This window comes from Peromyscus maniculatus, chromosome 5, assembly GCF_049852395.1.
Source record: "Peromyscus maniculatus bairdii isolate BWxNUB_F1_BW_parent chromosome 5, HU_Pman_BW_mat_3.1, whole genome shotgun sequence".
Classification (NCBI taxonomy): domain Eukaryota; kingdom Metazoa; phylum Chordata; class Mammalia; order Rodentia; family Cricetidae; genus Peromyscus; species Peromyscus maniculatus.
The window spans coordinates 31,103,259-31,120,663 of record NC_134856.1 but is presented as its reverse complement, the minus strand read 5'-3'; the positions used below and the strand labels follow the sequence as shown (position 1 = coordinate 31,120,663).

General features: G+C 36.0%; 1 protein-coding gene across 11 annotated transcripts in view; it reads left to right on the top strand.

Moving 5' to 3' along the window:
* Iqcm (IQ motif containing M) overlaps positions 1-13,063 on the top strand; it is a 471,750-nt gene extending 458,687 nt beyond the window's left edge. For all 11 annotated transcript variants that reach the window (XM_042277514.2, XM_076571981.1, XM_076571978.1 and 8 more), the window contains one exon: positions 12,737-13,063. In XM_042277514.2, coding sequence (XP_042133448.1) covers positions 12,737-12,840 — 104 coding nt within the window. In that variant the 3' untranslated portion in view covers positions 12,841-13,063. The remainder of the gene's footprint in view (positions 1-12,736) is intronic.
* Positions 13,064-17,405: the final 4,342 nt, after the last annotated feature.

Sequence of the window (17,405 nt, the reverse complement as noted above, 5' to 3'; positions counted from 1 at the left end):
GCAACACAATATAGTTTTCAATGATTAAACAATTGAATAACAGTGTGTGCACTGAATATATGCTTGTGTACCACAGGAAATTTCAGCTCAAAGTGGATCAGGTATAAAACGGTGATTCCACAGGATGATAATGGAACACAAAACTCATATTTCTGGTGATACTGATGTAAACAAGTCTGCTTTACTCACATGCATATGAAAATATGGTACAATGCAGCAGATGGTAAACAATCCTAAATAATGTTGATAAATGATGACATTAATGGCTTATGCAGTTATGGTTTTGTATTTTTTTTATCTTAGAGTGCATTTCTACTTACAAAATAATTTACTGTACCTATATTCTCTGTATACCAGCAACAGCCATATACACACATCTAAATGTCTATGTATATATTACAGAATTTCCTTACTGTATCAAGAGGCCACAGTGGATGTTTGGCCTTTATCTAGGTTGTGTAAGTTCACTCTGTCCTTGTTTCCACAAGGATGCAACTCTAGGTGGAAATCTGTTCATTTTCTCAACTTTACCTATGTGGAAACTGAGGCATAAGATTTAAGTAGTGGAGTGATGCATAAAATTGGGCACTGTGAGTTGGAGTTGGTACTCATAAAAGCATGCAATGTTGTGTTACTAACTCAAACTCTAGGGTAATGTTGACTTGGGGTTTCTTCTACCACTTCCATTATATTTATATATGAAACTTACAGGAACAAAGTCAATGACCATTTTAGGTTATAAAACAATGATAAAAACATAACAAGTTCTAAATAATCAAGATGTATTTGTCTGAAAATATAAGTAATATTGAATAATAGTTTGATGTGCAGTTATGGGTCTTGTCATTCTATAGTCCTTCTGAACCTTAGTCATTATCTATACAAGGAAACCGTCAAGCATGAGTAATTAGAAAGTTGGGAATTTTTAACCTCTAAAATTCAAGGACGTGGGAGTAAATTGATTTGCATCTAAAAGTTAACCATGAAAGACAAAAAAAATGTCTTTCTAGAAACTTGTGTGAAAGAGGTGTTGAGGAGAGAAGGCTTCTGGGTGTTTACATTTTTCAATAGCATCAAAGAATAGCAAAAGACTATGACAAAGGAGACAATTTTGGCATTTGGATGAAAAGGTTTTTAGCAGATGGCATATGTGGATGAACTAGATGAGAATGACAGGTTCATGGACTTCATATTGTGAAGTGCTGGGGAAAAAGAAATAAATGAAAACTGTTTCAAAGAGAGCTTCAAATAAGTGCAAAAATATTGAGCATCAACAAGACCGCTAAAGATGACTTTACAAAATAATTTTTATCACTTATGTGTATATGTTAGAATTCTTTATCATTAATTTAGAACTATATTCATCATTAGCTTATACTATACTTAAGACATCACATGGATCTCCAATGTATAATTGGGTAAATTATAAGAATTATGGCCATTAATCCTTTTTTATTATTTAACTTGATGAACTTGGTGTTGAAATTCCTTTATCCTTGATACAAGAGTACATTTTTCCTTTTTCTTTCCTGGTAAGAGAATGATGTCATAAAGATGAGTATCTTAGTTTTGTTCTGGTGCTATATATAAAATACCCTGACAAAAAGCAACTTCGGGGAGAAAGTTTTTTTTTTTTTAAACACTTATAGTCTAGGTTACAGTTCATCATTGTGAGGAAGTCATGGTAGCAGGAGCTGGAGACAGCTGATCACACTGTGTCCATAGTCATAAAAGGAATGAATGCAGGGAGGAATGAATTTATAAATATGTGCCACTCAGTCTTCTGTATCTTTTTCATTCAATCCCAAACTGAATGGTGCAGCCCACATTCAGGGTATATCTTCCCATCTCAACTAGCCAGCCCTATTAAGAAAAATCTGTACAGTCATGCTCAAAGGCCAAGCTAATCAAGACAATTCCTCACTGAGATACCCTTCCTATGAGAGTCTAGACTGTGCCAAATACAATCAAAACTAAACAACACTGGGAGCATCAAAAACACTGAAGTTTGTGTCTCTTTGAATAACATCATGATGCTAAGTTACAGTATGTCCTTAATTTTGAAATAATAATTATCAGTTTTATTCAAAATGTTCTGCTCAAGACAAGATATGCCAGAAAAACAAGCAAAAATGGATAGAACCACAGTATATATCAAATTCACAGAGTAGATCTAAATAAATACTATCTAAATAAGCAAGTAACCATATTTGAACTCACATTAAAGTATGTAAATTCTTTTATTCAGATAATGTCCAAATCAGATAAATTTGGACTTCTAAGAATATTAGAATATGTCCACTGTAGTGACATGTTTGTTGGCATTGTCCTTTACTATTTGTTGGTTAAGACTAATTACAATTCTTTTCTGAATGCTGGAAGAATTCACCAGACTTTAGCACTGTGGATATCACTCTGTATGCCGTGAATGTGTTTCTCTGATTGATAAATAAAATGTTGATTGGCCAGTAGCCAGGCAGGAAGCATAGTATAGGCAGGATGGGCAGAGAAAAGAATTCTAGGAAGTAGAAGGCTGAGTCAGGAGATGCTGCCAGCCACCACCACGAGAAGCAAGATGTAAAGATGCTGGTAAGCCACGAGCCACGTGGCAAGGTATAGATTTATAGAAATAGGTTAATTTAAGATGTAAGAACTAGCTAGCAAGAAGCCTGCACCATTAGGCCATACAGTTTTAATTAGTATAAGCCTCTGTGTGTTTACTTGGGTCTGAGTGGCTGTGGGCCCAAGCAGGACTGGAGAAAACTCCAGCTACAGACTTATACAGGGGGACAGGGAGTACACGGTAGTGTATTATGTCCCTAAAACTACAGGGACAGTCATTCTTAGAAGCATGAGGTACTAACTGTCAGTATCAGACATAGAACAGAGCCTAGTTCATGAGCATAGTTCTACTATTCTGTTTCCAAGATGGAGTTATTCACCAATAGATTGTGCTGTAGCCAGGCCATTCATTTCTGTGCTTCATTAAGAAAGCAAAAAATGCTTGAGTTCCAATCTGAGCATTAACCTACATGACTTGTCTGTTAGAAGTCAAAGAATAAACATTGAGAAGTAGGAAATAGCTCAGGACTGAGATACACCTAAGCTGTGCTTCCACCTCTGGGGGAGAGCTCCTGTTAAATGAAGTACTCATTGGTAAAGATGTGCAGATTCTCCTGTCCAGACCAAAGATGCTCAGAGACAGCCTTGGTCTTCTTTATTGGTCTTGGTCTTTATATTTTTCCACAACACATTAGAGGGGCATGGGCAGAGCTAATGTTACTGTTAGTTGCTTTCTCAGGCATGGGACAAGTGTCAATACTGCAGATCATTTTAGTGGTAGGAACTGGTCCCACATTGGCTTACATGTGACTCCAGAATAATATCTAAGAGTAATTTACAACTGTGAGCATAGGTTTTTGTTTGTTTGTTTGTTTGTTTTGAAACATGGTTTCTCTGTGTAGTTTTGGTGCCTGTCCTGGATCTCACTCTGTAGACCAGGATGGCCTTGAACTCACAGAGATCCACCTGGCTCTGCCTCCTGAGTGCTGGGATTGAAGACATGTGTCACCACCACCTGACTGTGAGCATAGTGTTTATCCTATGATTATACCTTTCCAAGTTTCTCTGTCAACCTGTCAACGATGAATTTGTTTTAAAGAGATTGTGTAACATTCTACCAAATGTGCTTACTTGGAAGCTTTGATTGATCTATTCCAAAGTTTGGAAGAAATAAATTTGGTGAACTCTGCTATCTCATATTTAATATCCACATAAGAAGGGAATATGTGACAATGACAACAGAAAGACCAGGCTGAACATTTGTCCTCTTAGAAACACCCAATGGATACACCTAACTAACTTATCTAAACGGAGTTAACAAAATGGAAGTTTGAAATCCTCAGATTTATGTTGATCTGCGTCTTGAAAACTAATAGGAGTAGATTACTATATATTTCAATTTTCTGAGTGTAAGACTCAATTTTAGTGTTCATTTGTGGATGAATAGATAAGAAATGTCATATATTACATGATAGGATATTATTCTGCTCCTTAAAAATAGTGACACACTCTCATGTGCAATGGCATGGATAGTATACCGAGAGGGCATTAAATTAAATAAGTCAAACACAGAAAAGCAAATAGTGTGTAATATCATTCATATGTGGATTATAAAAAGATTGATCTCATTTAATTTCAGAGTGGAATATTAGCTACCAGTGGCTGAGAAAGGTATGAGGGAGTGGAAGTTGGGAAAAAAAACACAGTTGTACAGGAAAAAGCAAGTTCTGTTATCACTATAGTCATTCTTTGATTTGATTGTAAGACAATATGTAGATACATTAAAACATTACATTATAGCCCTTAAATATATTTGGTAATTATTAGTGAGTCAAACCCAGAAAGGAACATTTTTGATCTGAGAAAGGCTGTCTTCCGTCTCAGCCTCCCTAGTGCTGGTATAGCAGAGTTTACCACTGTACCCAGCTTGAAAAACTATTTTCTTTAACAGAATATACAACAAACATGTTGAAGTAAATCATCAGGGTTGTATTAATTCAATAGATTTAAAGGCTCTAAAATATAACTAAACAAGGCAACTAAACATGTGTTTGCTTTAGGCCCCCTTATGTGAATCTTATGTATTTGTTTGGGATTTTATGACTTACATGAATGAGCTCAGAGGAATTTATCTTTTACACTGACTCTGAAGCCTTCAATTTTTTTGGCTTGTACTTCCTTCTCATCCTGTTTCAGCTTCAAAAGAAGAAATATGCTGAAAAATCATTTGAAATTGGGAACATTGAAGCGGCTCTTGTCACTCACCTCCCTAGTCCTTGCTTCAGAGCCTCCCCACTCAGCCATGGCAGAGAATGAAATACAGCTAATGGAAATGGCCTCTTGTGTAAACCTTGCCCAAGAGTTCTCAGTGAGAGTTGATTTCTTATAATTTGACCTGAAAGATCCAAAGAAAATTTCTACCAACATGGAATTGCTTGGAAATTCTTTGGCTTAATAGTAAAAAGATTGGAGAAAAGTTAAAATCTAGAGTCAGGTATCTATCAAAGGATATACAAAGTTCATGCCACTCTGTTCTAGGAATAAAAGAATACTACATTGATATTTATGTTGCATAGTTTATTATATCAATACATTTAATGAACACATATGATAGTACCAATTACTGTGGTAAGTGATTGATAAAATTCAACTAATCTATATAAATAAATAGAAAAGTAATAATTTTGAACTTCATTTTAGAGAGCTATATACCACAGGAGCAGAGAGACAATCAGAAGAAAAAATAAATAAGATATGACAAGCTTTATAAAACTTTCTATGTAAACATAATATGAATCGTTAAGATTGAACTGAAGGAGAATTTCATTTTTAAAGGCAGGAGTTTAATACAATGAATGAGGTAGAGTAGAAAATAGTTGGATATTGTAATCACAAAATAGGTCAAAGATGTAGAGACATTCACAAAGCAAAAGTACAAGTGTTTTCACGTTTGTGCTGAGGTGTTCACAACCCCTAGCAGAGGGGAAACACAATGAGATAAGAGTTTCCAGAGCAGTCAAGTTAAAATAAGGGGAAGAAAACCATATCTGCCATTGTCAGGATATGAGTAAAGTCCTGTCCACATGGCTGTAAGGCTCCACAGATCTCACAACTTTAGAAAGCCAGTCAGCAAAAATGTTTAATGTTAAATATGTACACATATGTTTGACTCTTAACTTGATCATGCAAGTCTATGACATGAAAAGCAAACGTGACCATTTCAGCATTATTTCTTGCTGGAACATCCTGTTGGGGGCAAGGTAAATATTAATGTATAAGAGGGAACTATGTTCCATCCATATTACAGAATATTTATATGCAACAAAGTAATTGAAAAGAGCTGCACCGGTTGGCTTAGGGAAGTTCCAAGAAATCTTCTTGAAGAATGGAAACTATTCATTCTATATCATCTCTTTAATTCCTATTTTAAATTAAAAATAGATTAGCATTTTTATTTTAAAGATAGTTCATTTGTGAATATACAAAATTGTAGAAAAAAAGAAAGCAAACTCCACATTCATGCATAGTCCTCCTCCCAAGGTAACCAGTATTAGTATTCTAGTTTATAGACTTGAGGTGGGCTGGGGTCAAAGAGAGGAGGTCTAACACAGGGCTTCACGCTAGCTTAGAACTTACTATGCACTCTAGTTCAGCCTCAAATTAATGGTGATATTTCTGCCTCAGCCTCCCAGTGCTGCGATTCCAGTTGTGAACCACCTTGCTCAGGGTGGTTCAGACTTAAAATGTGGACACAAAAAAAAAACAAGTATTGTCTTATATATGATATTTTTGTAAATTGTTATCTTTCATGTAAGTTGTAAAGGTACCCCCTTCATAAGAATAAAGCTGTCTAAACAGGATTTGAACAGTGACAGCACTGATAGACATGGTAACAGGGAAGGGACAATTTTACAGTGCCTCACCCCTAGAAAAAGAAGTACAGACAACTTACTCTTCAAAAAGAGTAAATAAGTAATGAATGAGCCCCCCATCTGGTTATCCAATGCTAAGTGATCAGCCTGAGGTCATGTACATACAAGTATCACTAGTCACACATCAGTGCATTGTGTTTATTTATTTATTCATATATATGTATGCAACAACAATAATCATAAAAAGTACTCTTCTGTGTGCTACCCTCTCTGCTCTGTAATCTGTGTTACCTACCGTTGCAATGCCTGCCATGGTCCCTGAAGTTGAGTGCTGTCATCTGTGTTGATTTTTTTCTAACTTGAGTCAATTCTGGTCAGTTAGTCCTCTCAGAATCCTCTGACTTCCTCTTGAGATTTCACAGCCACATTGGATTTCCTCTTATCATGTGGGGATCAGTTTGTTCCATAAGACAGCAGAAGCCCAGCTTGATACTGTCCACAATCTGGTTTTTCTAAGAAGTCTGCCCCCAAGCTTCCCTACTCCTAGATCATCCTAATGACATGAACTCACTTTTTCTTTCCCCAGCCCAGGAAGAAGGGGAGAGGGAGTCTGGCCCACTCTCAGCGCCCAGCAGTGTCTCTTTTGTTCTTCACTGGTCTGCTCTTCAAGTCTTGTTTCCTTTAAGTTGGACAGAGTTCTCATGTCATCACACTCTTTTCCTTACCATATGGCCCCATGTGCTAAGTTCTCCAGACTCTCACTTCTTAGATCCCCCAAATGCCACTCATTGTGAATGAAGCTATGCCCTTCCAAGTGGAATGCTTACTTTTATAAGTTATTTTTCCTTTGTCTTTTAAAATTTCCTTCTTGAGATGCACTTGTCTTTGTTTCGGAATTTTTCTGCTTGGAGGAAGTGCACGTGCAGATGTCACAGAATTATCCACCTCATTTCAAAGATGAATTAAGGTTCATTTAAGTATCTATATGGTTTTCAGTTTTGCAAATTTAAAACCTCAAGATCAAAATATGTATTAGCTGCATCTAATTTGTCATTGTTAAAATTGGTAAACATCGGAAAGAAGGTGATTTCTATTCAGTCATCCTTTAGGAAGCCACTGTCATTCCGTAAGTAGCACAATCAGGAATTGGAGGCAGTTAGAAATGGGAGACATACTTTTAATATTTCACAATAATATGCACAGAACTACATGTGCACACATATCTGCAAATAAAAATACATATGCAGGAGTATGTATATGGTCTACTTGGAAGCAGTCCCAATAACCTTAGTAATTCTTATGGATTCTCAAGACATCTCATTTCACACATGCTAATGAATGCATCAGTCCAGAATGCAACATAGAACCCCAAGTTCTCTGTTCTCACCTACCCGACCCCTGTCTCCTGGATGTCATGCAGAAGCTTAGGGGGCCTAAGCTCGCTGCCTTTGCTGCCTCTGTTGCCACTTTCACCTGCCAAGGTCATGCTCCAGTGACTCACATGGACCAAAGTCAACCCAGTGAAGGGAGAAGGCCCTCTCCTATCTTTGCACCACCGTCACCCTATCGAGTTTGTTGAGGTACTTGTCTTCTGTAACATCATGGGGGAGAATGAACTTTTTAACTTCTTTCCATTTTCCCACTGAAGCCTTCTCACCATAAAGTAGTGCCCCCGATCTCCCTATGTGTGGGATGAGAAGAAAATGGATACGAACATAAAGAAACAATCCAAATTATGGAGACACCATCCAGAGTGCATAAGAGCCACAAATACCAAGTGCTGTCTTCACTATTCTCTTGCTGATTCTCTTGGTACATTTTCCACCCAAAGAGGCTTCTTGGCATTTTTGCAGTCATGTCCTTTGAGTATGCTCCATTGCTGCCCATGGCACCTGCTTCTCTGAAATCTGATGACACATTCACCAAAGTTAAGCCTGGACATTTGAGCCTTAAAAAAAACTAACATAATTAATTAATTAGATCTTTATGCATTGCCTCTGACCATCTTCTAATGGGGAAGACCACATTGCTACATTAGGTACTACTTTCATTTGTTTTTGCTAAATCTTGTGAAAACATGATTGTAGAATTTTACTTTCTGTTTGTCTTTGGTCTAGGAAACAAACCAAGAACTATAATGACCCCAGATAATATCCCTTAACATGAACTTTGAAAACTCAGGCCCAATAGATAGTCCATAACCTACATATGTCAAGTATTTTGGAACATAAGCTCAGAGTTTTATTTCTTTCCAAGTCACTTGATAAAGATTTATAAAGTAGTAAAATGAAGTGCTCAATGCTGTAGAATAATATGTATACCAGGATGGGTCAAGGAATTTGCATGATGAAGATAGAATTGTGAATATCTAATTCGTAGATGATTTAGGAAAAACAGCAGGCAGAGTAATTTTTAATCCAAGAGAAAGAAAACATAATATCACATTTCTAAAGTACAATTTAAATGATAAACACTGCAATACTATTTATTCTATAATATTTTTACAACTAGACATTGTTGTGGGATGTTCTGTATGGCAAATATGTTAATAAATAAAATACTGATTGGCCAGTAGCCAGACAGGAAGTATAGGCAGGACTAACAGAGAGGAGAATAGAGAGAACAGGAAGGCAGAGGGAGACACTGCCAGCTGCCACCAGGACATGCAGCATGTGAAGATGCCAGTAAGCCATGAGCCACCTGGCAAGGTATAGATTTATAGAAATGGATTAATTTAAGATGTAAGAACTAGATAGCAAGAAGCCTGAGCCATTAGGCCAAACAGTTTGAATAATATAAGTGTCTCAGTCATTATTTTATACGTGGGTTGTGGGACTGCGGGGGCTTGGTGGGACCTGGAGAGAAGCCCTCCAGCTACAAGACATCCTTTAACTTATTGAAGAATAAACAGAAAATCTAATTGCTGATTATTTCTTAATTATATACAATAGGAATGACTTTTTATATGTTCTACTCTAGAAACTTAAAATTATTATTATTTTCATATAAATAATATATTTGTTGAAAATATACATACAAAGAAAAATATAAAGCTAAATTCTTATCACACAAATTACTTTAGTATTAATAGTTTACACTTTGCTATGTGTATGATTTTGTAAAACTGGTGTTGTATTATAGATACTGCCATGTAACCCTCCTTCTTCTTTGCAAATCCAGGAACAAATCTGAGATTTCATGAAATAGGCCTCAATGACATATTTCAGTGATCTTGGTTGAAACTGATTTCTTCATTTCTTCTTCGAGCCAAACAGATTTTAAATTTGGGGTATTTGAGGGCTACACAAGTGACCTGGACTGAGACATCAAGCCAGGGGTTAGCTGTAGAGATAGGGTCTGTCTGCTCAGAACATAGGAAACAGGAAGTGTTCTCTGTTGCCACCTGGTCTTGAAGTTTTTCTTTTTTTCTCCATTTTGTTCAGCTTCCCTATCCCATTCCTTCTCCTCCCTTTTTCATTTCAGATGATATGCTCTTCTGAGGTGCCCCTCTGGGGTGGTCCTAGGTGGGAAACTGTCCTCCTGTCCATGTTCCCCTCATATACAGTAATTCAGATATCCAGGGCTTTCTAGAAAAACCTGAGCTAAAGCTTGGCCTTACCCCTCAGACTCCTGCTGATGTGACTGATTTCACCCTGGCTTTGACTGCACTCTTTCCCATCTGCCAACTTAGCGAGGGAGTTAAAATTCACTTAATATTTTATTCAGAATTTGACTGTTTTTAATCAGAAAGATTATTTTGTGAATTTCTTCTGCCATATGACACAAATGAAGGTCAAGAATATTTACTTTGAAGATTAAAACTATGTCATGTGTATTTATATGGGGAAGTGGTGCTTTATTTAACTTAAATGTTTATGAACAGCACATTGACTGTCAGTGAAATTTCTTTTAAAAGCTTATAATGTCATACTACAGAGCCAGGCGGTGGTGGCGCATGCCTTTAATCCCAGCACTCGGGAGGCAGAACCAGGCAGATCTCTGTGAGTTCAAGGCCAGCCTGGGCTACCAAGTGAGTTCCAGGAAAGGCACAAAGCTACACAGAGAAACCCTGCCTCAAAAAACCAAAAAAAAAAAAAAAATCATACTACAGACAATAATACTTAAACTGTATTTTGAATGCTTGCTAAGCATGAATTATATCTTCTTTTTAATTAATAGATTCCATAGTCATCATTTGATTTATAGAAATATCAAGGGAAAAGTACAATGTCCCATATTCAATGATACATGTTTGGCACTGCATATTGTTAAAATATTCACAATAGGAAACATTTTATATTAAGATCACATCTAAAATACATGCTCAACTCAGGTTCAGTGTGTTAAATTAGGACCCTGGTGAGTATAGCTGTTTTCCTATGACCACAGTGGGAGTGATCACTAAAATTTACTATTTTATAAATTCTCCAAAGGTGGTCACACTTGTTTATTTCTAGAATAAATTTTATTATGATATTTAAGGCACATACAGCACAGTGTTGTGGGCTACATGTAGGTAGTAAAGCGGTAACTATGGCGGAGCAAATTAATACACCCGGCACCTCATAGACATACTCATTTTTCACTTACTTTTTGTTTTTGACAAAACAGCTAAAATCTACTCATTTGGCAGGAATCCCAAATGCAGTGCAATTTTATTAATTACTGCTCTCATGCTGCACATTATCTCTTCACAGTTCTTTATTGTTCATTTCTCCTGTTTGTAACCAGGGAGCTATACCCGCCTATTGCCCATGCCCACAATCCTTGTGTCCAGACTCATTTCTATTTATATTTGAACTTAAAAAAATTCCACATATAACTAAGATCATTTCATGTAGTTCAACGTCCTCCAGTTTCTGTATTTCTTGTAGCATGATGTGACAAATATCAGGATCTCCTTGTCAAAGGTTTAACATTCTGCTGTATAGATTGTTCATCTGTCTGCTTGTTGGACACCTATGCTTATATCTTAGCCATTGTGAATAGTGCTGCAGTGAAAAATAAAACTGGAGATATCTGTATAACATGGTCAATTCAATCATTCATTGGTTATTTGCACAGAAGAGGGATTGCTGCATCATAGGACAGCTTTGTTTTTAATATCCTTAGGAATTACTGTTCTGTTTTACAAAATGGCTGCAGCAATTCATATTCCTGCCATGAGTATTCAAATTGTCCTGTATCCACATCCTCACCAACATTTTTCTCTTTTAGCCTTTTTAGACTTTTTGGTCCTAGCTGCTTCTCTGTGGAGGAGCAATGATCTCAGAGCTTTGCTTCTCATCTCTGGGGGTCAGTGACAATGACCATCTTTCCACATATGTGTGCTCCACTTGTCTTCTTTTTGGAGTAACACCTTTTCAGATCCTTTGCTGTCATTGTTTAATTTCATTTTGCTTGTGTGAGTCCTGAACTTTTGTCTAGTCCTGAACTAATGTCAGTGGATCTGTACATGAACACATGTGAAGTTGTTCATAGCCTGTATGCAACACAGAGTGTCCTCAAAACTAATGGATTTATGATGGTTGGTTTTTTTAAACAATAACTATAGTACCTGAATAACAAGGCTGCATAAATCTATATGTGGATTATTGCTACGTATAATGGTGACTTCAGTAAATATATGACTTTCATCTTTATTTCAGAATGTCACCTTACAGATAAACATGGACTAGATATGGGCACTGTATGCAGTAGTGACTTACAATGATTAAATATTTGAAATAATATTATACTATCAATTTTAACATCTTTGTTCTTGTGATTGAGCAAATGTTACATCTAAATTATTTCAAGTATTCTATATATCAATGAAACGCAGTTCCTGACATCATTTCTTTCAACACATTTTTAAAGATTTATTCTTATTTATGTTTATGTATGTATGTGTGACTGTATGCCACTATGTGAGGGCACCTAGAGAGGCCTCTGGATCCCCAGGGCAGTGGATCCCCAGGAGCTGGAATTACCAGCCACTGTGAGTCACCTGACTTGGGTGCTGGGAAATGAACTTCGGTCCTCTGGAAGAGCAGCAGTGCTCTTAACCACTGACTGACCTCTCCAGCCCCTTCTCTCAGCTCTTTGGTCCAACAGTGACTTTGGCCAACAAGTCAGTTGGCAAGATATAAAAGGTGATACAATAAAAATGAAGGAAAGATGTCAAGTTCAATTTTTTGGCATGCTTTAGCACAACCAAAATTCACTTCCTGTAATATACTAGGATTTTGAAAACCATCATGTATTCCATTGTGTTAATTGATTGAATATTTATTAATGTAATCATATATTTTGTATTATAGTGAGTGGACATCCAATACTCAAGAGAGCTAATATCCAGACTGCTGGCAGGTTGGTGGCTAACTCCATAAGAGAAAGGAAAATGAGACAATTTTATAAATCATAAGAAGTGGAATAAAGTTTTCAACACAGCACTCCTTTAAATGGTTGAACCGATCTCCTCAGAAATGCATATTAGTAATGACCAAAGAATGATTTGCTATCAACAAGGATAAAAGACAAACATCTTTGCATATGCAAAATGGGACATTGACAAGTTAGTCCATTATTTATAAGTGTGTTTAGATGAGTACTCTTTGTCTTCTTAATTAAACATCTACTAATCATAATGAAGCTGTATAGTGTCACTTACTGCTTTCATTGGACTGAAATCTGTTTCTGCTCCACTGCTAGTAATTGTTATAAACTTTAAAATTCTCATTTTCAAAATTCTCAGTTCTAATGTTTAAGATTTATAATTCATCATTTTTTATTCTTTAAAAATTCTGTCAGTGTGATTTTGCTAAAATGAAACATTTCAAATAGTTTGTTTTTCAGAATGTATATCATCACTTAAGTTTTTTGACTTGTTTCAGAAAATGGTGTCTAAATCATATACCATTAATCATATACCATTTTTCCATACTCACTGTCTTTCCCTGCCCTCATTGCTCATTCTAAAAGGAAGAGCTGACATCCAAGATGCTATATATCTGATATTCCTTACCCTTTGTGCTGCAAGAATTTAAAGCGTAGTGGCCACAGCATCAGTTCCTTAAGAATCTTGAGTTTTATCCATATGTCCATCCTTAGATTTATACTTAACTTAATAAAGGGGATTAGAGAAGCAAAGTAGGCACAGTTGTGGACAAGCAGAATCTACCTGCAGCACAGACATAGACGTGAGTAATCATGGGTGGCAGGCATTTGGGGTTTTCAACTTTCTTAACATTGACATATTACTTCTATAATATCCTTTTCACTCTCATAATGTAGTTTACTGTAGGAATCCACATGGAAGTCATGGGAATGAACTATGAAAGTCTATGTCTCAGTAAACCATAGCCAAGGTAGACTATAAGCCATGAGGAAGACTAACCAGAAAATTTTAGCTCCTACATCTGACAAGGAAGAAAATAGTGGTTACTAGCTAAAGCATAGTTTATGTATGAAATTAAATTACATATTCTCCTAACAGTTGTAATGAAGTTCACTTTTGTATGAAAGATATTCATTATTTGTGTATTGAAAACAGGAATGCACAAACACAAGAGAAAAATGTAAACATGACTTAAATCTCAGTATGGCAAGAGCCCATCAAACTGCTTCTGGCTATGGGGTTGACAGATAACACATTGGCTGCTATTCCAAAACATTAGGAGAAAGACAATATGCAATGATCATTAAAGGTTCTTATGGACCCGAAAAACAAGATCTTCTAATAAGCATTACATAATCTCTTTAGTAAATAAATGGCAATATGTATAGGAGGTAATTCATATAAAATCATATTAAAGGTACTTTACAAAAATAAAACAAAATTTAATTATGACTATAGTATTGGGGGTAGAAAATAGAAATATTTTTGAAAAATGATTTCTATTGTCTCTGTCTCCTACTTTTGACTATCATTGGTTTTCAGCAAACTAAAGTAGGGCTTCTGAATGTTTTTTAGAAGAATAGGCCTACATTAAGTCCCCTGACAATATGTCTCTCCAGAACTGTGGAAGACAGTGTAAGGTCAGGAAAAGAAGCCTTCACTTTTCAATAGTCAGATTCTATATAAAAATTGGCACTTAGTGCTCATCAAAGAAAAAGAAATATTGGATCTGCTCTAAATGTCCATTGTGTTTTAGAGCCAACTACCTGATGGAAGTCATCACTTATATGCAAATGAACTGTCAATGGCTTGCCACAGTTGGCAGTCACTGGACTGTGAAGGGTACGTCTTAATAAGAACTGAAGCTCTTCACATACTTTGATTTACTGGAAATAAAATGGAAAAGTCCTTTGAGACTACAAAGGACACTTGTTTCAGATAAAACGTCTAGACAGTAGCAATATATTTATGGCTTTTATTATAGCAGAACTGCAAATTAAAACAGAGTGGTGAGAAAGTCCCTGTGACCCAGCTAAATTCTAAAGCACTGCTCTGGCTAGAGTAATATGATCTTTAAAATAGCTAATCCAACTAAACAAGAGCCCTTTAAGGAACAGGGGTCAGACATGCAAGGTCAAGATTTGGTTTCTTACATCTTTTAAAATTGTTTACATCTTATTTTTTATAGTTTTTATATTTTTATATTATCTGAAAAGAACCTGTATCTTTATTAATTATTTCAGCTATTAAAACAGTTGAACATTCAGTTTCTGTGAACCTGAAACATGTATCACAACTCAAACAATTCCAGTGTAAGAGAATTATTCCTTTTCTTTCCAGCATCACTTACAAAGCACAGATACAAGTGGAATGCTTAATTCTCTGTAACTACTTACATTATGTTGTTCATAGTAATATTATATCCATAAAGTGTTTTCACCTATAGTTCTCCCTAATTATGGAACATTTATAGATAGATCAACCTTTTATTGGTTCATTCATCATTCAAGGCTTGCTAAGTTTTTTAAATCCTAAATGTCCTGCTGTTTCAGGCTCATTTTATCATCTAGTGTGAATTAGTACAAGCTTTGAGCTAAGCAGTCTCTCTGGGTTCAGGCCTGTCTCTCCTACAGTCATTCTTTAAAGCGGTTACTGCAGTCTTCGTGTCCAGGCACGATGGACAGAATGTGGGGAAAACATACCTGTTTCCTCATCACTTCAACTGGAACTTGGAATGTATCATACCTGATAGCATTTTACTGGAGAGAGAATTAACCAGTCATCAGGCTCCATCTGAAATCAAGGGCAGGAAGGGATGTCATTTGTCTTTGCTTCGAGGAAGCCCACTGTGCAGAATTCTGGATGTAGACAATAACAATGTAGACAAAGGATGTAGATACTGCATTCTCCCTTAGCCTAGAGAACAAGGGATATTACTAATGGTTTCACTTGAGTTATTATTGTTATTATTATTTATAATATCATCATAAAGTTATCCAAAGAATTGTCATTTCTAGATTCAACTTTTTTTTTGTTAATTTTCTTATACCAATCACCAAAATCTTGAAAACATCAATTTTAAAGGAAGTCACTTTTCTTTTTATTGCTTAGGTAGCTACTTGTAGAAATTGAAATACAGAACTTTGGCCTGTATTTTTACATCTTACATTTTCATTATTCAATAAAATCATTACAAATAAACAATTTTAGCTATATTTTGATTAGAACTTTTCTTTTTAAATATAAAACTATAAAGTTCCATTTTAGAAACTAATATTGGAAACTAATACTTCTAGAACAATGGAAAGGGAATTGTATATCTCCAAGCTTTTCTGTATAAGTAACCAAAAACAGGTTGATTGAAGGGTATTCTAATGGAAAGAGCACAAAGAAATTAAAATATTTACCATAGCCTGAGAAAAAGAAATTCCAAATAATCAAAATTCAAATAGATTTGTTAAAATTTTTTAGCAAATTTGTTCTGGCTTTAACCTGATTCTTTCAAGCCTGCTGGTTCTTAATGACTTAGTTCCTTAAACTTCAAGTTAAATAAATACCATACTGGAATTAAAAATAATAAAAAGAACTTGTTTCTAATGTTTTCTGAGAAGTCTCTGCACATTTTATTTGATTTCCACATTGTTAAACACGCATTTTAAGAATATCAATAAAACAAATAGTATCAACAAGCCACAGACTATTGAGACCACGTTATAGACACACTAAAATCTATTATGGAGATTGGCTATCTGTTGACAGAAAGTGAGGAAGGTGTTTGTACCCCTGTGACCCCCATGGACACATCACCTCTAAGTGATCCTGAGGTTGATAATTGTGCCGTGGCTTTTTGATTGAGATTTCTGGTGTTTCTGAGGCAATTCTGGGATGTTGTTCTGGTGCTTTATTTATTTTGTAACTTTAACTGTTTTTTTTTTTTTGCCTGACATTTGACTCAAATATGCATTTTGCATCAATAGAGGTAGTGTCTTAGTTAGAATTTCTATTACTGTGAAGAGAAACCATGAACATGTCAACTCTTATAAAGGAAAACATTTTGTTTGGGGCTGGTTTACAGTTCAGAGATTTAGACCATTATCATCATGGTAGGAAACATGGTGGCATGTAGGCAGACATGATGCTGGAGAGGTAGCTGGGAGTTCTGCATCTGGGTTGGCAGATGAACAGGTGTGTGTGTGTGTGTGTGTGAGAGAGAGAGAGAGAGAGAGAGAGAGAGAGAGAGAGAGAGAGAGAGAGAGAGAGAGAGAGAGAGAGAGAGAAACATTGGGCATGGCTTGAGCATTTGAAACCTCAAAGCCCACCCCCAGTGACACACTTCCACCAATAAGGCCACACCTAGTCCAACAAGGCTGCCACACCTCCTAATAGTGCCACTTCCTATGAGCCTCTGGGGGCCATTTTCATTAAAACAACCACAAGTTGCATTACTTTATCTTCTTCAACTGGGAATCCTGGTCTGTATATCTTCTTTTTTACCCTTCTTTATTCTTTTCCTCCCCACTTAAGCTCTCCATGTTTACAAGTAATTCTAGTCAGCGAAGGCTCTACCTATTAACACACAAAAAAATCTACAT